The sequence below is a fragment of the Coenobita brevimanus genome, chromosome 71 (genome assembly GCF_032717465.1).
Source record: "Coenobita brevimanus isolate Jiangsu-jjx chromosome 71, ASM3271746v2, whole genome shotgun sequence".
In the NCBI taxonomy this organism is placed as follows: Eukaryota; Metazoa; Arthropoda; class Malacostraca; order Decapoda; family Coenobitidae; genus Coenobita; species Coenobita brevimanus.
The window spans coordinates 50983306-51006447 of NC_137024.1; the positions used below are offsets into that span (position 1 = coordinate 50983306).

The 23142-nt window shown below is 42.3% G+C and overlaps 1 protein-coding gene across 1 annotated transcript in view; it reads left to right on the forward strand.

Moving 5' to 3' along the window:
* The window catches only part of Vps13 (vacuolar protein sorting 13C), a 1164731-nt gene that overhangs the window by 283454 nt on the left and 858135 nt on the right, over positions 1-23142 (forward strand). Inside the window, exons 17-21 of the mRNA XM_080277871.1 lie at positions 18366-18519; positions 18661-18755; positions 20854-21082; positions 21929-22108; positions 22401-22592. Of these exons, the coding sequence (XP_080133997.1) occupies positions 18366-18519; positions 18661-18755; positions 20854-21082; positions 21929-22108; positions 22401-22592 (850 nt within the window). The remainder of the gene's footprint in view (positions 1-18365; positions 18520-18660; positions 18756-20853; positions 21083-21928; positions 22109-22400; positions 22593-23142) is intronic.

Here is a 23142-nt window from a genome sequence, read left to right on the forward strand (position 1 = left end):
GATATCTTTCTAGACCTCTATAATTTGGGAGTGGAAAAATTTGTACCAAGAGTAAGAGGGAAAGAAAACAGGAAAAAGGAGTGGTTTAACAGAAGGTGTATGATAGCAAAAAAAGAGAGATAAGGCGTGGAACAATTGGAGAAAGAGAGGTAACAACAGAACAAAGGAAGAATATAAAAGAACAAGAAATGAATACACAAGAATACGTAGAGAAGAAGAAAGGAATTTTGAAAAAGGTATAATTGACAAATGCAAGGATGAACCCAAACTGTTTTATAGATTTGGTAATGGCAAACTGAAACAAAAGGAAGGAATTACCAAACTGAAAGTAGAAGGAGAGGTCTTTAAGGATGCGGCAATGCAAGCAGAAATAATGAACAAACGTTTCCAGTCAGTTTTTACTAAAGAAAAGGAGCTTGTGGAAGGGGAGGGAGTGATTAGAAATGTTCCGGTGATGAAAGATATAAAAGTGGAGGTACAGGAAGTGTATAAATTACTGGAAACTCAAGATGTAAGGAAAGCCCCAGGACCTGATGGAATTTCTAATTGGGTACTGAAGGAATGCAGAAAACAACTGGCGGATAAAATTCACAGCTTAATCGTATGCTCACTGGAAGAGGGGAAAGTGCCAAAAGAATGGAAGAGGGCAAATGTGGTACCAATTTACAAGGGAGGAAACAGGGAAGAACCCCTGAATTATAGACCAGTGTCTCTAACCAGCATGGTCGCAAAATTGTGTGAGAGAATCCTGAAAGACAGATGGATAAAATATCTGGAAGAGATGAATATTTTGGCTGAATGTCAGTTTGGATTCAGAAGTGGAAGGTCTTGTGTTTCTAACTTGTTGAGCTTTTAATCAAGAGCAATTGATGTGGTACAGGAGAGAGATGGACCAGTGTCTCTAACCAGCATGGTCGCAAAATTGTGTGAGAGAATCCTGAAAGACAGATGGATAAAATATCTTGAAGAGATGAATATTTTGGCTGAATGTCAGTTTGGATTCAGAAGTGGAAGGTCATGTGTTTCTAACTTGTTGAGCTTTTACTCAAGAGCGATTGATGTGGTACAGGAGAGAGATGGTTGGGCGGATTGTGTGTACTTAGACTTAGAGAAGGCCTTTGATAAGGTACCTCATAAGAGACTAATGTGGAAACTAGAATATATAGGAGGACTGAAGGGGTAACTTCTGGAATGGATGAGAGACTTTTTGAGAGACAGACAAATGAGGACAGTAATAAAGGAAAAGATTTCTGGATGGAGGGAAGTAACAAGTGGAGTCCCTCAAGGCTCAGTGTTGGCGCCAGTAATGTTCCTGATTTACGTAAATGATATGGTAGATGGAGTGAACAGTTATGCAAGTCTGTTTGCTGATGATGTAAAGATCTTGAGGAAGATAGAGGTTGAGGAGGATTGTAAAATAATGCAGGAAGATTTGGATAGGATACACAATTGGAGTCGGATGTGGGAAATGAAATTTAATGTAAAGAAATGTAAAATATTGGAAATGTGTAAAAGTAACAGGAGACCATCACTGAATTATTTGTTGGGTAATGAATTAATCACAAAAAGGAGAGAAGAGAAAGATTTGGGAGTGCTGGTCCAAGATAGTTTGTCACCAGAAAAGCACATTAACAAGATAGTTGGAGAGACTTATAAACTCTTGACTAACATAAGAGTAGCATTTCATTATATGGATGAGGAAATGATGAAAAAATTGATAGTGGCCATGATCCGCCCCAGGTTAGAATATGCCACGGTAGTGTGGTCCCCACACAAAAAGAAAGATATAAACAAGATTGAGAGAATACAAAGAACAGCAACCAAGATTGTCCCCAGTCTGACAGACCTGTCATACAGAGAGAGGCTTGAAAAACTGGATTTGCCTTCCTTAGAGGAAAGGAGAAAGAGGGGAGACATGAATGCGGTGTTCAGGACCATGGTGGGAGTAGATAAAATTGACAAAGAAGATCTGTGTATATGGGATAAGAGAGCAACAAGAAGACACGGAATGAAATTGAAAAAGTCAAGCTGCTTGAAGGATATCAAGAAATATAGCTTTCCCTACAGAAGTATAGACTTATGGAATAGCCTGGGCAAAGAGATCGTCCAGTCTAAAAACTTAAACGAGTTTAAAGCTAAATTTGACTTATTGAGAAACAGCGACGGAAACCCACGAGCATAGTACATTCCGTGTATATCACAATTAGGTATATTAGGTAAATACTTAAATATTTGGAACAACATAGACAAAGAGGTGGTGCATGAGAAAAACATTCATGTGTGTAAAGGTAGACTTGATAAATGTGGATATGGAGACAGGACATCACGAGCATTGCTCAATTCCTGTATACTACAAATAGGTAAATACACACACACACACACACACACACACTACATAACTCCTCATCTTCAAACCCTTCAAGGTCCTGCCAGTAGCTCAACACCTCTGGAGGAAGTGAGTTATCTGTATTTTGTTTATTTGTATATTGACCTATTTCTATATTTTTTAAACAAATAAGTATTCATTCATTCATTCATTGCCAGACGCCATGTATCCCAAACGGGGTGGCCAAGGGCTTAGAGTTAATTGTTTTACAGGGAGGGGCACTAATCCTCCACCAACCCCACTTGACACGTATAAGTATTGTTTTTTACATATATGAGACGGAAGAAAGCTTTGCTTCATTATCAATACCTAGCAAAAAGACTAGTTGTCATGTCGAGTTTCTGAGAGCACTATCAAAAAGCTTATAATATTTTACGTGTATTCTTTGAGTAAAAAAAAAAATAAAACCTATGAAGCAAAAATATGAAGGTGTGGGTGAGGCATGGGAAGAGAGTATTTTTATCTCGCTTGCGGGTGAGCGCAAAAGTATTGGATGTATCGATTTCCTGTAAGAACCATGATAAAGCGCATAAAATTCTGTGTATATACTGTACATGTACTGTACATAAAATAACAATTATAATATCTTTGATAAAAAATCGTTGTTATGTAGGTGGAAATATAACAGTTACTGTGTATGCACGACGAAAGTGCAGCATGGGCATGGGTAGCCAGTAGTTTTTTGCGATTTACTTGGAAATTATGAGATGCATGGAAAATCTGCAGATACCCTGAGAAAGCCCATGAAATTCTGCACAAGATTATGAAAGAAAAAGATAACCTCCGCAAGAAAACTTTTGCGCTAGAGCTCTCTGAACAAAAAAACAAAAACAGTTACCTGTAGGAAATGACTGTTAGTTTTTAGCTATTTTCTCAAAAACTAAAAATCATATAAAAAAGCTGCAAAGCTTATTAGAAAACAGATGCAATTCTCTTTCTAAATACCTAATAAAAATTTTTTGTGTGATGGAAAACAATCAAGGTATGATGTTGGGAAGTGAGAGTGACCTTCCAGAATGTTTAATCACACTGGCCTAATGTACATTTATTCGTACTTTTTTTTTTTTTTTTTTTTTTGCTTATCGGCTAGAACAAACATCGGCGAATAAGATGATGTAGGTTTTATGGCAATATATTTATGTTTGGTTGGTGAAAATAAGTCGAGAATACATGTTTTCATAGGTGCGCGCAGGGGGAGGGGGCTGGCTGAGAGGGGGGTGGAATAAAATCGTGAGCCAAGAAACTTACCAAAACTTATCGTGTATGAGAGGGTTAATGTTGATCTCCATTTTGTTAATTTGGAGAAGGCCTTTGACAAGAGTCCCTAGAGAGGTAGTAAAATGGGCAATGAGAAAGCTTGGGATGGAGGAGTGGCTGGTTAGGGTGGTTATGGGCATGTATGTGGGTGCTCGCACCCAGGTAAGAGTGAATGGAGATTTGAGTGATGAGTTTTCTGTGAATGTTGGTGTGCATCAAGGATCAGCTTTGAGTCCCTTGTTGTTTATCATGGTACTTGAAGCCCTCTCATTTAACTTCAGAAATGGACTCCCATGGGAGATGTTGTATGCTGATGATTTGGTGTTGATTGCAGAGAATGGAAGGGAGGAGGAGGAAAGATTTAGGAAGTGGAGAGATGGTATGGGGCACAAGGGCTTAAGAGTAAATGTAGATAAAACAAAAGTGATGATAACTAGGGTTGGTGGCAGTACTGTCAAAGAAGAGGGAGAGTGGCCATGTGCAATTTGCCACAAGGGTGTGGGAAGTAATTCCATCTTGTGCATTGTTTGTGATAAATGGGTGCACAAGAGATGTAGTGGTATTAGAGGTAGACTGTGTGATAACGCTGACTTTATGTGTGCGGCGTGCCATGGAGAGCAGTTGGAGATTGTCTGGTGTGAAAGGATTGAACTCGCTGATGAGTCTCTTGAGTGTGTAGAAGAGTTTTGTTATTTGGGAGATATGTTATGTGCTGGAGATGGGGCTGGAGCTAGCTTTGTGGCTAGGGTAAGTGGCTGGAAGAAGTTCAGGGAGCTATTGCCTCTCCTGACATTGAGAGGACACTCCCTACATGCTAGGGAGTCTTTGTGTGCAGCATGTGTTAGGAGTGTAATGCTGTATGGTAGTGAGACGTGGGCAGCAAAGGAAGAGGATATTCGCAGGCTCAGATGTACAGAAATGACAGTGATTAGGTGGATGTGCAGTGCATCCCTGTGTGCAAGGCCTGGGAGGGCTGGGCAGCATACCGCTACACCTGGTCGTGGTGTAGTGGTATGCTCCCTGGCTCTCACCTGAGAGTCCCGGGTTCGGTTCCCGGCATATTGATAATTTCTCTGATGATTTTTCCTGTGTAAAAATACAGGTTCTCTCTTCATTCTGACTTGCCGTAAGTGCTTGGGATAGATTAAAAGCATCTACTTGCCCGAGTGCCAGGGGGTTAACTCACCCTCTTCAGGCCCACAGTGGGGGGCGGAGGGACATTGGTTACAAGATTGTGACAACGTGAGTTAACTTTTACCTGGTCGTGCTGTAGTGGTATGCTGCCTGGCTCTCACCTGAGAGTCCCGGGTTCGGTTCCCGGCATATTGGTAATTTCTCTGATGATTTTTCCTGTTTAAAAATACAGGTTCTCTGTTCGAGGAGAGGTAGATTGAGATGGTTTGGGCATGTGGAGAGGATGGGGGATGATAATTGGGTGCAGAAAGTGAGAAGCATTAATATTGGGGGTGAGGTTGTGAGGGATAGACAGTGAAAAACATGAGACGAGGTCATTAAGTGTGACCTCAGGGTTAAGGTACTGAACAAAGAGGCTGCCATCGATCGAGCAGCGTGGAGAACAGCCATTAGGTGACCAAGGCCGACGCATGCAAGCATGTTGGAGCCTTCAAAAGTGAAACAAAATGAATGTACTGTATATATCAGTATGTAGAGATAAATATTATGTTTCTTGAAATGAATTTAAAACTCAAGAAAGTCCATTCTTTCCTTCATTAAGGTGGTGAAGTGGGCAATGAGAAAGCATGAGATTAAGGAGTGGCTGGTTAGGGTGGTTATGGCCATGTTTGTGGGTGCTCATACCTAGGTGAAGGTGAATGGAGTTTTAAGCGAGGAGTTTTCTGTGAATGTTGGTGTGCATAAGTGGTCAGTCTTGAGCCCCTTGTTGTTTACTATCGTACTTGAAGTCCTCTCACATAGCCGGAGATGTTGTATGCTGATAATTTGGTGTTGATTGCAGAGACTGAAAGGGAGTCAGAGGAGACATTTAGGAAAAGAAGAGATGGTGTGAGGCAGAAGGGCTTTAGAGTAAATGCAGATAAAACAAAAGTGATTGTACCTAGGGCTGGTAGCAGTACTGTCAAAGAAGAGGGGGAGTGGCCATGTGCGAGTTGCAGCAAGGGAGTGGGAAGCAATTCCATCTTGTGGAGTGTTTGTGAATGGGTGCTAAGAGATGTAGTGGTATTAGAGGTAGACTGCATGATAATGCTGATTTTATGTGTGCAGTGTGTCAGGGAGGGCATGTGGAGTTTGCCAGTTGTGAAAGGATTGAACTTGCTGCTGAGTTTCTTGAGTGTGTGGAAGAGTTTTTTTTTTTTTTTTTTTTTTTTTTTTTTTTTTGGGGGGGGGGGGGGGAGAAATGTTATGTGCTGGAGTTGGGGCTAGAGTGAGGGGTGGTTGGAAGAAGTTCAGGGAGCTGTTTAATGTTGCCACTCTTGAAATTGAGAGGGCCCTTCCTCCATGCTGCGAGATCTTTGTATATGGCATGTGTTAGGATTGTGGTAGTAGTAATAGTTGTTCCCCAGGCAGACTGGCTGAACCGCCCCTAGTCCCTAAGGAAGACCACGGCCGAATCCGGGCTTTCCCTCTGAGCTCTCTCAAGGAGAGTATATTTTGTTGTTGGCTTAGGCAATTGTGTGCAGTGCAGTCTTCTGTAATGTGCTTAATAGTATGGAGTGCAGTGTTGCATCCTGGACAGGCATGTACTGATAACTCAAGAGGGTTGGATGATGCCGACATTGCAGCCTGGCCAGGAGGACCCTGTCCTCATGAGGGAGGTAGGATTCAAAAGGGTGGATAACATGCAGCTGTGTGTTGTCTTTAATGGAGCGACGAGTGATTTGAGTATGGATGTGATTCTGGAAGCTGGTTTGAGGTAGGCAATGGGGGAGAGATGACAGTATTTGTATTTACCTAGTTGTGATATACAGCAAATTAGCTATGCTTGTGGGGTCCTGTCTCTTTTTCTCATTAAGTCAAATTTTGCTTCAAACTCATTTAAGTTTTTAGGCTGGACGATCTCTTTGTCCAGGCTGTTCCACAGGTTTATGCATCTATATGGAAAATTATATTTCTTGATATCCTTCAAACAACTTGGCCTTTTTAGTTTCATTCCGTGTCCTCTTGTTACTCTCCCATCCCATACAAACAGATCATTTTTATCAATTTTATCTTGTCTCATCATGGCCCTGAACACTACAGTCATATCACCCCTCTCTCTCCTTTCTTCTAGGGAAGGCAGGTTCAGCTTTTCCAGCCTCTCTACGTAAGACAGAACTGCCAGGCTGGGGGCCATCTTGGTTGCTGTTCTTTGTATTTTCTCGATCTTATTTATATCTTTCTTCTTGTGTGGGGACCACACTACTGCTGCATATTCCAACCTGGAGTGGATCATAGCCACTATCAATTTTTTCATAATTTCCTCATCCATGTAATGGAATGCCACCTGTATGTTTGTCAAGAGATTGTATGTCTAACTATCTTGTTAATGTGTTTTTCCGGTGACAAACTATCCTGGACCAGCACTCCCAAATCTTTCTCTTCTCTTGTTTTTGTGATTGGTTCATTACCCATCAAATAATTCAGTGATGGCGTCTTGGTACTTTTACCTATTTCCAATATTTTACATTTTTTTGTGTTAAATTTCATTTCCCACATCTGGCTTCAATGTTGGATCCTATTCAGGTCATCTTGCAGCATTTTACAGTCTTCCTCGACTTCTACTGTCGGCAAGATCTTTGCATCATCAGCAAACAGACTTGTATAACTGTTCATTCCATCTACCATATCGTTTACGTAAATCAGGAACATTACATGTGCTAACACGGAGCCCTGTGGGACTCCACTTGTTACTTCCGTCCATCTGGACATCTTGTCCTTTATTACTGTCCTCATTTGTCTGTCTCTCAAGAAGTCTCTCATCCACTCCTGGAGGTTGCCCTTCTGTCCTCCTATGTGCTTCAGTTTCCACATTAGTCACTTGTGGGGTACCTTGTCAAAGGCTTTCTCCAAATCTAAATACTGTACACACAATCCACCCGGCCATCTCTTTCCTGTAGCAAGTCAATTGCTCTTGATTAAAAGCTCAACAAGTTGGAAACACATGACCTTCCACTTCTTAATCCAACCTGACGGAGCCAAAATTCTCATCTCCTTCAGATATTTTGTCCATCTGTCTTTCAGGCTTCTCTCACACAGTTTTGTGACCATGCAGGTCAGGGACACTGTTCTCTAATTTCGGATTCTTTCTTGTTTCCTCCTTTATAAATTGGTACCACACATGCCCTCTTCCATTCCTGAGGCATTTTCCATTCTTCCAGAGAACACACAATTAAACTGTGAATCTTATCTGCCAGTTGTTTTCTGCATTCCATTAATGTCCAATTAGAGATTCCTTCTGGTCTTGGGGCTCTCCTTACATATTGAGTTTCCTGTGATTGATACACTTCCTGCACCTCCACTTTTATAACTTGTATCACTACATTTCTAGTCACTCCCCCCTCCCCCCTTCACAAAATCCCTCTCTTTGGTGAAAACCATTCGGAACCATTTGTTTATTTTTTCATCTTGCATTGCTGCATCTTTATAGACCTCTCTTCTACTTTCAGTTTGGTGATTCCTTCCTTTTGTTTCAATTTGCCCTTAACAAATCTATAAAACAATTTGGGTTCTTCCTTACATTTATCAATTATACTTTTTTCAAAGCTCCATTCTTCCTCTCTGCGTATTCATGCATATTCATTTCTAATTCTTCTATATTCTTCCTGTGTTTCATTATTACCTGTCTTTCTCCAGTTGTTCCATGCCTTGTCCCACTCTTTTTTTGCTATCATACACCGTCTGTTAAACCAATCCTTTTTCCTGTTTTCTTTCTCACTTACTCATGGCACATATTTTTCCACTCCTGAATTATAGAGGTCCAGAAAGATAACCCACTTCCTCTGTATCTCTCTTGTTTATCTGAATTTTCTCCAATTCACATTTTTGAAAATTTCCTCAGTCCTGTAAAGTTTGCTTTCCCTGAGTTGTATCTTCCCCTCCTCTAAAGCTCATCTTTTGGCACCACATTCCCTTTTATCATCTGGAACTCAGTGAGCACATGATCACTTTTTCCTATAGGACACAGATATCTCAAAGATTCAATTATATCAGGTTGTTTGGTTAGCAGTAAATCTAGCCTTGCTGGTGTGTCATCACCACTGAATCTAGTCTCTTCTTTGTCTTACTGGATCATTACATTATTCATTGCTATATTTAACAATATACAGTAGTGTCCCATGAATCTTCACTCCCTCCTGAGTCTCATTCCTCCCATTTCACCTCTTTACAATTAAAATCACCAGTCGGAATTATGCTGTTGCTTTTCTCAGTCACATTCTGTAGATATCTCACCATGTCTGACAACATCTCCTGGTAATCATCATTCCATTCCCTTATCTTAGGGGGAACATATACTACTGCCATGTCTCTCCTGTCATTCACTCCAGTTTCTAATTTCATGTTTATCACTTCAGTCCTACCCTCTCCCAGTTCCACATTATCCACAATTATGTTGTTCTTCACTGCAATCATCACTCCTCCTCCCATTTTTTCTTTTGTGTCTCTTCTCCACAGTTTGTATTTACCATCTCCCATATGGATATCAATATCCACTCTTAACTTGGTCTCTACAAAGCGCATAATATCTGGTTCATGTACCCTCAAGAAATTGTTGATTTCTAACCTTACCGATATTAACCCGTGGATTGTGAGCCACAGCTCAGGCTAGGTAGCATCACGCTGCAAGCCACATCTCATGCGTGCTGGCCATGCATCACCGCTAACTACTCCACCCCTTCACAAACTTACTCATGGTGCTATGCGAAGACGGAGAGAGAGAGAGATTATGTTCTTTTCACCAAATGATGCCCTGGTTGTTTATCTTCAAGTTTATAGTAAACAAAAACATTTTTTTTTTTTTTTTTTTTTTTTTTTTTTTCACTACTACCGTACGTAAACTTACACATGGCCCTGCGTAAAGATGGAGAGAGAGAGAGAGAGATTTTTTTTTTTCACCAGTTGATGCCCTGGATGTTTATCTTCAAGTTCATAATACACAAAAACTTAAAAAAAAAAAAAAAAAAAAAAAAAAATCCTTCGTTTTTTGCACACAACGGGGTGGGATTAAAAAAAAGGTAATTGCACAATCCACAGGTTAAACCATCAGCATTAGTATATGCCACTCTCAGAGTTTTTTCGTTGATTTTTTAATTCCCTCTTCTCTCCCTTTCTCCGTCCGTACCACTTCCGCAATTTCTGATCCGCAACTCTCCAGTAGAACACCGTCTTCTCCTCCTCCGTTCTCTGTTCATTTTTTGCCTTTGCTTCCTTAACTAGCTCCTTTATTTTAGCTCATTCTTCCTTATTTGCATCTCTCCTTAACCAAACATTCTTGAACCCCCTTTGATAATTTCCATGTTCTGTTGATTTCATTTACTATTACCTGAGACAAACTTTAAGTGGTCTCGCCCCTCCTTCCTTGTATTTTCCTAGCCTAAACAGTTCTTCAATCTCTTCTTGAGCTTCATTGTTACCCTCCATAACTACTGATATTAACTCTTTAGTCTTACTTCTTCTCTTTCGTTTTTTATCGTACTGTCTTATATTTTTCTTGTACTCCTGAAATGATCACGCCTTTTTTCTTTTCTGCTACATCCCTAACTAAAGATTCTTTACTTTGTAGTACCCTAACCACTTCCATCTCCACCTTTTCCTTGCTTTGTTGGTATGTAATCTCTTTTAAATTTATACATCCTTTCTGGGGGTAGGTTTTTTTTTCAAGAATACTCCCCTAGTATCCCTGCTTGTTGTACAAGGCAACTAAAAGGGTTGGCGGAGGGTTAGTGCCCCTCCCCGGAAAACAACTAACTAAAAAGACAAACAAGAAGCCTCGGACAAAGACTGACCAAAAGATGACGACCAAGGACCGGACAAAGGACATGGTAATTCCAACATGGAATGTAAGAGGTGCGAATGATGAGGTGAAAGAGAGAGAGATTGTCCAGGTGCTTGAGGGTGCAAAAGTTGATGTATGTGGAGCAACTGCAACTAAATGAAGAGGTGAGAGTGTGAGAGAATGGAAGTATGGATGGGGTATATGCACAGGAGTAGGTGAGAATGAGAGGGCAAAAGAAGGAGTGAGTATAGTTGTGAGTAAAAGATGGAAGAAGAACATAAGAGAGTATGGATCAGTTGGGTCAAGGATTGTGTGGGTAAGATTGAAAGTTGGAATACAAATGTGGGCGATTGTGCGCGTGTATGCGCCAACGCAAGATCTTGCAAGCAGAGTGAGAGGAGAGTTCTGGACAAATGTGGAAGTGTGCATGGAAAAGTTTGGAAGGAATGAGAGAGTGTTTTTGATCGGTGATATGAATGGTAAAGTAGGGAATGTGAAGGTGGATGGAATAGTTGGTGAGTGGGGTGTGCCTGCTGAGATAGATAAGAATAGCAGTGCGTTAATGGACATTTGTGCTGGGAGGGGGTTGGTGATAGTCAATACCCTTTTCAGGCACAAAGATGATCCTCAGGTATACATGGCGAGTGATGAGAAGGGTGGGTGGTGAACTGAATGAAAGGAAGGCAATGATTGATTATGTGTGTGTGGATGAAAGGCTGTGAAGATATGTAATGGATGCAAGAGCTTATAGAGGTTGGGGGAGTGGACTTTCTGACCACTACTTGGTGGTGGCCAGAATCAAGATCCAAATAAGATGGAGAAATAGAAGAAGGGAAGGACGGGAAGAAGGAGTACAGTAATCACTCCAATATCCGACGTAATAGAGCCATAGGTAGGTCCGGTTATTGGTTTTGTCCAGATATTGGGCCCCAGCTTATGGACTTGTACTTATGGACCCTAACTCAGAGAAACACCTATACAACTCCCTCTGGACATGCATAGCACCTATTTAAGACCCAAATCACACAAATAAGGCACATAAATGACTGAAATAAATGCAAAAGAAACATAAAATGAGGGTTTAGAAGTATGTTCATACATTAATAAACATACTGGTACTTCTGGACCCTAACCTAGCCTAACTCAGAAAAACACATTCCTACTGCACATGCATAGCTACTAACACCCTATTCACATCAATAAAGGACATTAAAGAGTGAAATGAGGTAAGTATAGTATGGAAAAAAGTACAGTATGAAACATTCTGGCTACTTACAGCAAGTCCCTGGCCACCTCGATGAATAACCGCGTCCTCTTGGACTCTGACAGTAAGAACGATTTCCTGAAGCACTTGCAGTACACTGTTCATGAAGTCTTGCACTGAACTTAGTCAATAACTAACAAAAGTCCGTTCTCTTCACAGTGTGCACTTTTGTCTAAATAATGCTCCATTGTAACTTACTAAGTGTTGCACTTTAACTTTTCCCATTCTTATAATTTTCCAAAGCCAAAACAAACAAGTCTATTTACGTTAAATTTTGTTTCTATAGAGTCTTTTCTCTCACAACTTTAAATCCTTAACACAACACACTGTTTTTTTCACTGCACAACACTCAGAATTCCCGTGTGGTCTGGTGGAGAAGTTCTTGCTGTTTATTCACTGTCAGAGTCCGAGAGTATCACTGGCAGGTGACCTAGGGGTGCATCGCTGGGTCTTGGTGATGGCGTACCCACTGCAGATGACTCTGAAGACAGCCGCAAACTCATGTTGAGCGGTGACTCCACTGTGGCTGATGTGCTGGGCTGTGGCTCGGAGCATGAGGGCCTGTCTTGGGGAGGCAATGGAGTGGAGCCAGGGCTGGGCACAGCGGGGGTCACGGGCCTGAAAAAACTGTCAATGGTTGATTGACGCAATGACCGACGATTCTGACGATTGATGATGCGCTGCCTGAAAGCACGCACTTCCTCCACGAGTCTCAAGGGACCCATCTCCCTGTCGCAGTCCGGGTGTTCCAGGTAGTCTAGGACGAACTCTAGATGTTCCCGGAGTGCGCTCAGCTCGGGGATGGCTGGAGTAGTGTCCTGCTGAGAGGAGTCTGCATCATCGTCGCCTTCAGCGTCAGAATCTTCAAGTTCGGTACTGACACCTGTAACCGAAGACGCAATCTCGATATCAGACAACGTCTGATACCTAGGATCGCCCTCGTCGTCATCCAACCACTCACAAATATCGTCCACATCTACATCGTCGCCGTGCGTACATAGCCGTGCATGGAAGTCATCCACGTCAAAGCCTAGAAAATCGTACTCCACATCCGTTCCGAGAAGCAGACAAGAACCAACCATTTTCCAGAGTTTTCACAGGGACTTCCTTCCATGCACTAGCCCAGTTGTACAGCGCAGACTTGATGTTGTAGCGGCGAAGGTTTTCCAAAGTCCGCTTGCCTTGTGTGTCCCGTCCCTCCCTGCGCTCGTCCTCATCCTTCGAGAACAACCATCACCTCGTCCAGGAACTTCCGACGGTATAGGCGCTTTGTTGCCACGATCACTCCTTGGTCCATTGGTTGGATGAGAGCAGTCGTATTAGGTGGCAGAAACATGCACCTAATACGGCCATTCTCAGCAACCAAGTCCTTGTCGCACGGGTGGGCAGGTGCATTGTCGAGAAGAAGGAGGGCCTTTACCTGGTCGCACGGGATTCCCAGTGTCTTCGTCTGGTAATGGATGACCTCCTTGACGAAGTGACGGTGAAACCAGTCTTTGAAGATCACAGCTGTGAACCATGCCTTCAAAGAATGGTACCAGATGACAGGAAGGACATCCATCACCCCACGAAGGCACCGAGGCTGCTTTGCACGGCCAACAACAACGGGCTGAAGCCGGTGCATGCCGTTAGCACTGGCACAACACAAAGCAGATATCCGTTCCTTGGAAAGCTTGCGGCCAGGTACACGCTTCCCCGTCTCCTTGGCTAGAGTGTTCGTTGGCACGAGCGATAGAATAGGCCAGTTTCGTCAGCGTTGTAGACTTGACCGAGAGTTAGGCACTCCCTGTCGATCAAGCCCTTCACCTTGTGCCGAAACTTGTCAACTCCATCCTCGTTAGCGTCCAATGCTTCGCCATGTGCTTTACGGTTGGTAAAGCCATGCCGCAACTTGAACGCGAAGAGCCAACCCTCGGATGCCTTGAAGTCTAGGGCGTTGTGAAGCCTGGCGAACTTCTCAGCAGCAGCCTTCAGCTCTGTTCCACGTACCGTCACACCAGCAGCACGTTGTTGTCGATACCAAATCAACGTGGATCGGTCGATTTCTGCAAACTTGGGGGTAAACATAACCTTCCTTTCCACATTGCGTTTGCTTCTTGACAAGAAGTCAGCCGTGTACTGCATGAGTTTGTCTCGGGACCTCTTGATATCGAACAAAGTAGACTGGGCCAGGTTAAACTCATGGAGAATGCGGGAAGAAGACCACCCCGCATCTACTTTCTCCATTATCTCCCGTTTCTTCTCCAGAGTCAACACCACTCTCTTCCTTTTCTCAGGTGGCGGGGCCATCATCACACACACTAAGAGGAGGCCAGAGAGCAGCAGGAGGCCCTGCAGCAGGTAGGGCACCACCACAAAAGCGATCACATGGGCAGCCATTACGACGAGCGTGTACTCGCGGTGAGAGACAGGCGGAAAGTGGGGAGGATGCAGGGGCGCTCTATCGGATGTCGGAGGAATGACACGCCAAAACAATGCTCTCCCGCGGCGCGCGCGGTGAGTTCAAATTACGGACGGGGAATCCCCCCCCAGGATGATTATGTCCGGGTATTGGGGATGTTCGGTTATTGGGCGTCTGGATATTAGAGTGATTACTGCAAGGAGAGTGGAAAGGTTACAAGAGGTAGAGAAAAAGGCAGAACATATGAGAGAAGTGGAGGAACGATTGGGCAAATATGAATTGGAGCAGATGGGGGACGTGGAAGGTGTGTGCAGGATATTTACAGAAGAAATATGTGCAGCATGTGATGTGGTGTGTTGGATGAAAAGAAGACGGAAGGGGGTGCAAAGAACTGTGTGGTGGAATGAAGAGGTGAGACAGGCTGTGGCACAAAAGAAGAAAGCATACAATGAATGGATGAGAAATATGGGCATGGAAGAAGTTCAGAGACGGAAGAGAGAGTAATATGTAGAAAGAAAGAGAGAGGTGAAAAGGTTAGTAAGAGAGAGTAAGAAGAGAGTGGATGAGGAATTTGGAAGGAATTTGAGTGTAAAGTGGAGGGACTGTAAGAAAATATTCTGGAAAGTGGTGAAGAGAGTAAGACAGGGTGGAAGGGAAGTTAGCAGGGGAGTGAAAGATAAAAATGGTAGATTACTAATGGAGAAGGGAGAAAAAGTGAGCAGATGGAGAGAACACTTCAAGGAATTGTTGAACATAGAGGATGGAAGTAATACAAGTATAATTGGCTGGGAAATGGCTGGGAGAAGGAGGGAGGTGAGAAGACTGGAAGAAATCGGTAGGATAGAAGTTGTGGAAGCAATGAAGAAAGTTAAATTGGGGAAAGCCCCAGGAATTGATGGAGTGTGTGGTGAAATACGGAAGCATGGGGGAGAGATAGTAGTAGAATGGATGTGGAAGATGTGCAGATTGGCCTGGGAGGAAGGTAGAGTCCCGGAGGATTGGAAGTCAGGTATAATCATTCCCTTGTACAAAGGGAAAGGTGAAATAGAAATTTGTGGTAATCATAGGGGCAATTGTCTTCTTAGTATAATAGGAAAAGTGTATGGTAGGATACTTATTGACAGAGTTAGAGAAAGAACAGAGGAATTAGTTGGAGAAGAACAGGGAGGCTTTAGGAAGGGAAGAGGTTGTGTAGATCAGATATTCATTCTTAGATCTTTAGTGGAAAAATTTCTAGAGAAGGGAAAGAAGTTATATGCAGCTTTCATGGATTTGGAGAAAGCATATGACAGGGTGGATAGACAAGGATTGTGGAAAGTATTAAGAATATATGGAGTAGATGGGAAGTTGTTGAATGCTGTGAAGAGTATGTATGATGGTGCCAAGGCTGCAGTGCATGTGGACGGTGAACTGAGTGAATTTTTCTCTTTGAAGGTTGGGTTGAAACAAGGATGTGTCATGTCTCCATGGTTGTTCAATCTGTACGTGGATGGGATAATAAAAGAGGTACGAGGTAGGGTAATGGATATTGGGGTGGTCCTGGTGAGAGAGGGTAGTGTTTGAAAACTCCCTGTACTGTTGTTTGCAGATGATACTGTGTTGTTGAGTGAAGACGAAGGGGAGCTGGAAGGCTTGATGGATGAGTTTTGGAGAGTGTGTAGTAAACGGAATCTAAAGGTGAATGTAGGGAAGAGTAAAGTGATGGTCTTTGAGAGAGGTGAGGGTCAGTGAATGTACAGCGAGGTTGGATGGTGAGGAATTGGAAAATGTGAGTAAGTTTAAGTACCTGGGTAGTGTGATGAGTAAGGATGGAGGTTTGGAGGGTGAAGTACTTGAAAGGGTACAGCAGGGAAGGAAGGTTGTTGGTTCCTTGAAAGCAGTGATAAGAAACAGGGAAGTGAGCATGGAAGTGAAAAAGTTACTACATGACATTATTGTGATACCAACTCTTAACGTATGGAAGTGAAGCTTTGATGTTGTTGGAAGGACACAAGCCAAGAGTGAAAGCAGTGGAAATGAGTTATTTAAGAGGAGCCTGTGGAGTCACATGGAGAGACAGGCTGACAAATGAGGATATAAAGGAGTGTTGTGGTGTGGATGTGGATGTGATAGGAAGCATTAAGAGGAATACACTGAGGTGGTTTGGCCATGTGGAGAGGATGGAGAGTGAAAGACTGACGAAGAGGGTGTATGTGAGTGAGGTGGAAGGGGGGGGGGGAGGCCGAGGATGAGATGGAGGTATGGGGTGGAGAGGTATATGAGAGAGGGGGGTGTGAGTTGGGAGCAGGGCAGTGAAATGGCGGGGGACCAGCGACTTGGAGGCAATTTGTTTGTGGCCACCCCGAACAGGATTGAGGTGTCTGGCAATAGATAGATAGATAGATTGAAGTTTCTACCACCCCTTGTATTTCTCCTTGATTTCCTTAATGTGTTCATCTTGCATCCTTGATTTTGATTCATGCTCATCTAGTTTACTTTTCATCTTGTCCCTTTCTTCCTGTAATCTCTTATTTTCCGCCTTGAGCCGTTTTATTTCATTTGAGGCAGATTCATTACTCACATTTAATTCTGTAATTTGTCTTTCATGTTCAGCACCTTGTGTGCTGATGCTTTCCAATTTGCTCTGCATTATCTTAATCTCTCTCTCCTGTTCTAGGATGTGTTCCTGCAACTCTCTGATTATCGACCATATCTTTTTTAACTCCTGGACATTCCTCTCCTCCATTTTCTCCACTCCTGCTACTCCTGTTTAGTTCAGTTTAGTACTTCCTTCACCCTGATATTCATTGGAGAATCCTGCAGATTCACTGCCACCAGATGTAAACAATGAACTATCCCTTTCTGCGATGATGCAACCACATGAAAACGTGACACTACCGCTGCGTCTTGCACTTATTTTATGACCGAAACCTGTTTTTTTTTTTTTTTTTTTTTTTTTTTTAACTGATGGGACCACCACTCAAGTGTTCATTCACATAATCACAATAGGCTAGTCTCCTTTTTGCCTCAGATTGAGCGATTATTTCCCCACAATCCACAAAGAGCTCCGTCTCTGTCGGCGACCTGTGTGTGTGTGTGTGTGTGTGTGTGTGTGTGTGTGTGTGTGTGTGTGTAAGGTGGTGGTGGTGGTGGGGTGGTGAGGTGAGCAGGCACATGGGCCTGTACCTGAGCCTGCCTGCTTCTGGGTCATTGCTATGAGTACCAGACTCGGAGCAGCAGTCACACCATGCTTTTGGAAAACATACATGGGAATGGTGTTTGTGATGGATTGTGGTCTTCTGGAAGTATTATTATTGTGGAGGGCTAGTCTAAGCCTCAGTTGTGTCACCACACCTTGGCCTCGCATATGGGCACGGGCCAAAAAAAACAACAAAAATTGCCCCCTTTCCCCACTCACTCTCTCTGATACCACACATTTCATGGACAATCTAGGGCTATCAGCTTGAAGTCGAATGATTGGTGAATATTATGACATTTAGTTTTTTATTTTTGGTTAAGTATTGTCTGAGATATGAAGGTTTAAAAATATAGATGATTTTCTCAGAAATGCCCTGCTGGGAGAAGGGTTGGTGGGAATATATGCCGGACATGATGGGTTAATATTCATCATACGTGTGATTTGTGGTGTTTGGTATATTTATTTTGACAGGCCTTATTGGTGTCAGTAGATGTGTGTGATTTGTGGTCATTGGTATATTTATTTTGACATCTTGTGGTTTCAGTAGTTGTGTGCGAATTCCATCATTGCATAATTTTAATTCAGAGTTTTGTTCCTGTTGGAGCATCACCAATCTTAAGTACAGTGCAGTAAATATATACAGGTAGAGAGAGTGAATTTCTTATGTTCTAAGCTCATATTCATGTTAACTTGGCTGAAACACTCACACTTCATCCTTATAAGTTATTTCTTTATTTGGCATGCTATTAATTTCTTTTATGGTGCTATACAGTCTGTTAATATTTCAAGGACAAAAATTGCTTACAGAAGAATATACAGTAACAGTTTAGAATACAGAATAATTTTCTGACTAAGGAAGAGGTGCTGGAAACCCTGCTAAGCTAACAGGAATATGGCCCTAGTCTTGTAATGTATGTTTTGCTCCTGCAGTCAGATGAGGTGCAGGAACCAGTGTTGGGGGCAAGTGATGATGTGGCTCTAGCTCGACTTGAACATGTTGATCTCAGCCTGCACGACTCCCCACAACATTCGCCAGAAAGCACACCCCAGTTCATTAACTTCATTTTGAACTTCACCATCAATGGTTAGTCTCTCTTTTTCATCATTCTGATCTTCATCCCTGTCCTCCTAAAATATATTAAACACTCACAGGCACCTCATTTACCCTTTGTCTTGCTCCTGCAATGATACAACCTCTCAAACTTAAAAATAACAAATGAAACAGCACAGACACAGATGTCCCAGCATTTGAAGGCCAGGGACCAGATAGGAGACATTCTGAGCATGGTGACAGGAAATATAAAGGGTGCATTTGAGAAAGTGAGAGAGAGAGAGAGGGAGAGAGAGAGATTGTCCAGATCCATGAGGATGCAAAATTGATGTATGCAGGTTAACTGATACTATGTGGAAAGGTATATGAATGAGAAATTGGGAGCATGGGTAGGATATTTGTGCTGGAGTGGATGAAATTGAGATGGCAGAGGGGGGGTGTATGCCTTGTATGAAAGAGGTGGAAGGAGAATATAAGGGAGTATGGATCATTTGGATCAGTGATTGAATGGGTAAGAATGAAAATAGGAATAAAGTATAAGTGTAGACAACAGTATGCATATATTTTGGGAAAGGCAGTGGCCAAATCGTGAAAGAGGTGGCCTGGTCTGCCAGAAAACCCACTGATGTGTAAAAATATTCCTGTTAATATCAATGCACCAGTCCTGTATGAGACAGCCCTATAATGGACAGTGATCCCTTGGTTATACAGCGCTTGGTTATAGCGGTTTTATTTATCACTGCTAGATAAAAATCTGCACTCCTGTCATTATAGTACATTTTTCAGCTTAGAAACATCATTATTGCATGCCTGAGTTGTTTTCTGCTGACAGTGATGATGCATTGTCTGGTTTCTGATGCCTTTGAGGGATACAAAGATGAGGCCCTACTGGAGGAGTTAATCCAGAATGATGGAGACCATTAACTCTCCGCCCCTTAGCCTCAGGACCCTCTGCCTCAAGCTCAGTTTTTTTTCTGTGGTGTGTGTTTATTCCATAGTGTGCCCTTTTCATCACTGTCTGTTAACCTAACCATGCTTGTGTGTTTTCGTGGTATTTGTCATAACAGCATATAATTATGTATTTAGTGGGACTAAACTGTCATAAAAAGGAAAATTTTAGCTTGCACTTGGGGAAACCTGGTACCAGTTAAGATTATTCCCATAGGCTTTATGTGTTTCTTATCATGTAATTCTGTTGTCACGCAACATGTTCAGTACCAGTTATGTATGATAACCAAGGGATCTGGTAAACCCCAATATACAGTATCCCTATATGCGATACCCTGGATTAGCGATGGGGGTTGAAATACCACCCTAGACCACCTAACGATGACCAAATCCTTGTATAACGATGGGTTTTGTTTTATTTAAAACCAATTGTGAAAATCCTTGTATAACGATGGGTTTTGTCTTATTTAAAACCAATTGTGATGATATTTTACTTGAGTTTTGTGTTTAGGTTGATTTATAAACTATTTTTAGACTTTGATTAATGTGTTTTAGTCATAGGTGGGTTGAACATTGTCATTTGGGGGTTCAGTTTACTAAGTTTGATTTTTTCAAGACTAATTTTTGATGATTTTCATATTTTATTTTTGAGTTTAGGTGAGTTATAAACTGTTTAGACATAGTTTAGCGTGTTTTAAAGCTATTTGGGGGTTTACGTTAGCTAGAAACTTGTTTTTGGACTCATTTGGGTGGTTTAGGACTTGGTAGGGAGGGGAATCCCAAAATGCATCCCTATACTGTACCATATATGTTAAATCTACCCCAATATATGATACCCTGCTTAACGATTGTTTTAACGTATCCCATCTGGTAGTGCATATGCTGTTGGTGTGTGTGTGTGTGCACACACACTTCTGTTACGTCCTGAGTGGTGACATCACTGGAAGGGTCCTGCGGTGTGTAGGCAGGGCCCAGTCAGTAGGCAGGGTGAAGCCGGTGAGTGTGGTTGTTTCGCATTCTAATACTGGTAGCAGAGTGTAGTTGGAGCATAATGGCTTCGTGCTCAATTAAGTGGCCTCCAAAACTTGAAAATGATTCTGCTTATGAGAGTTGGAAGAAGGACATCGACATTTGGTGCGAACTGCTGGACTTACCAAAAAAGAAGCAACTCTGGCCACTCACCTTTCATTGTCAGGAAGAACGAGGGTGGCATCTTCGGAAATTGAAGCTGCTGATTTGAAACAAGATAATGGTGTTCATACCTTGTGGAACAAACTAGACGGTTTATTTCATGTGGACAAAGGACGTCGGCAGTTTGCAGCTTTTCATGAATTGTAGAACTTCAGAAGAGTCAGTGATATGAACATTCATAAGTTCATGGCAGAATTTGAGCATGCTTATTTCAAATTTACAAAGCAGGACATGGAACTACCGAATTCTGTGATGGCTCTTATGCTTTTGGCTTCATGCAAACTTTCAGATAGTGAGCAACAGTTAGTGATGTCCACGATAACTGAGGTGACATACGAAAATATGAAATCTGCTCTGAATCGTATTTTTGCTGATGAAATTTGCAGGCAGAACTGTGCATCGGTGTCTGCCAGTGAGGTGAAGAGTGAACCAGTCTTTTGGAGTGATGAAGTCAGGGGTGAGGAAATGTTTTATGTTCGAGGTACTCGACAAGGACGTACACTGTTTCAGGGTGGTGCAGTACGTGATTGAGGTCATGGTGATGGCCGATATTCAGCCGTATCTGCTAGAATTTCCCAACGCTCATCCACCGGCAGAAGGCCTGACGGAAATGTATCGAGGTGTTTATTATGTGATTCTCGATTTCATTGGGCCCATGACTGTTCGGATGCAAACGAAAATAACGGCAATCATGAAAAAAATTCTGAGACAGTGCATCTGTCATTATTTATGGGCTGTGCAGATGATGTCACTAGTAGAGGTAAATTACAGATGCTAGTAGAAGAGTCTAAGGGATGTGCTGTTCTAGACACAGAGTGTTCTACAACTGTGTGTATTGAATGGATCAATTGCTGTCTTAAGTGAGCTTAGTTATTACGATGTCACTAGTAGAGGTAAATTACAGATGCTAGTAGAAGAGTCTAAGGGATGTGCTGTTCTAGACACAGAGTGTTCTACAACTGTGTGTATTGAATGGATCAATTGCTGTCTTAAGTGAGCTTAGTTATTACGAACATGAAGCTATAATAGAAGAAAAGTCATCCTCAATGTTTACTCTCCCTGATGGCATCACAGTTTCTTCCCTCAGACGTGTTACTCTGCCCTGTTACATTGGAAATATGCGTGCAACCATTGTGACTGATGTTGTGAACTGCAATATTCCCTTGCTTCTGAACAAACATTCCATGAAAAAAGCAAACTGTTGATTAACTTTGAGAGTGACCAGGTCATATTTGTGGAACTATCATTAATTTGAAGTCTTCATCCTCAGGCCATTACGTGCTTCCAATTTCTTTATGACTAGGCCGAGAGTTTTGTGAAACGATTGCTCTGGCATCTCTTGGGGATAATGTAGAAAAAATGGCTTCAAAGCTTTGCAGGCAGTTTGGACACCCAACATCAGCGAAACTAATTAAACTGATTGCAGATGCTGGAATTAAAAGTTCAGAACTGGAGCAGGCTATCAAGGCTGTATCTGATGCACGTACAGACTGTTATACAGTAGTTCAAGAAAGCCAAGCCCCGACTCGTAGTCAGTTTGCCCATGGCATCTAAGTTTAACGAAGCCATAGCCATGGATTTGTAAGCTTGGGGAAGGCATTATTTCTTAGTCCTTGTTGATCTGGTGACTAAGTATTGCACTGCGATATTAATTGCTGTCAAATGTGCGGCCACCATTATCAAAGGAGTATTTCGGAGCTGGAGTGTTGTGTTTCGTGTGCCTGGAAAAATTCTAATAGATAATAGTTGTGAATTAAACAATGCTGAAATGTGAGCATTGGGAGAGGCCTTCAATATCAAGATCATGACGACGTATGCAGAGAGTCCATGGAGCAACGGAGTATGTGAGCGTCAAAGTGCAGTCATTGGTGACATTAGTAGGAAGATAATGGCTGATAACCAGTGTGACTTGGATGTGGTCTTGGCTTGGACAGTATCGGTAAGAAATGTTCTCGCCAACTATTCAGGTTTTTCTCCTAACCAACATGTCTTTGGTTAAAACACTGGCCTACCTAATGTGTATGCAAATGATCCTCCAGCCTTGGAACCTACATCACCATCAAAAATTTAGCAAGACAAGAATTTATAAAGACTGAATTGGGTGAACATTTGGCTAGGGCTCTGTGGCACAACATATGTTTGAGTGACTTAAATGACATCCGAAATGGAGATGAAGTCTTCTGCGAAAGAAATGACAGTCATGAGTGACACAGTCCCGGAATTGTAATAGGCAGAGATGGAAAACAAATTCTGGTGAGACATGGCTGTGTCTACGTGTGAATGCACGTGTATTTACCTATTTGTAGTATACAGGAATTGAGCAATGCTCTTGTTGTCCTGTCTCCAAATCCACATTTATCAAGTCTACCTTTACACACATGAATGTTTTTCTCATGCATCACCTCCTCGTCTAAGTCGTTCCAAATATTTATGTATTTACCTAATATACCTAATTGTGATATACACGAAATGTGCTATGCTCGTGGGTTTCCGTCGCTGTTTCTCAATAAGTCAAAT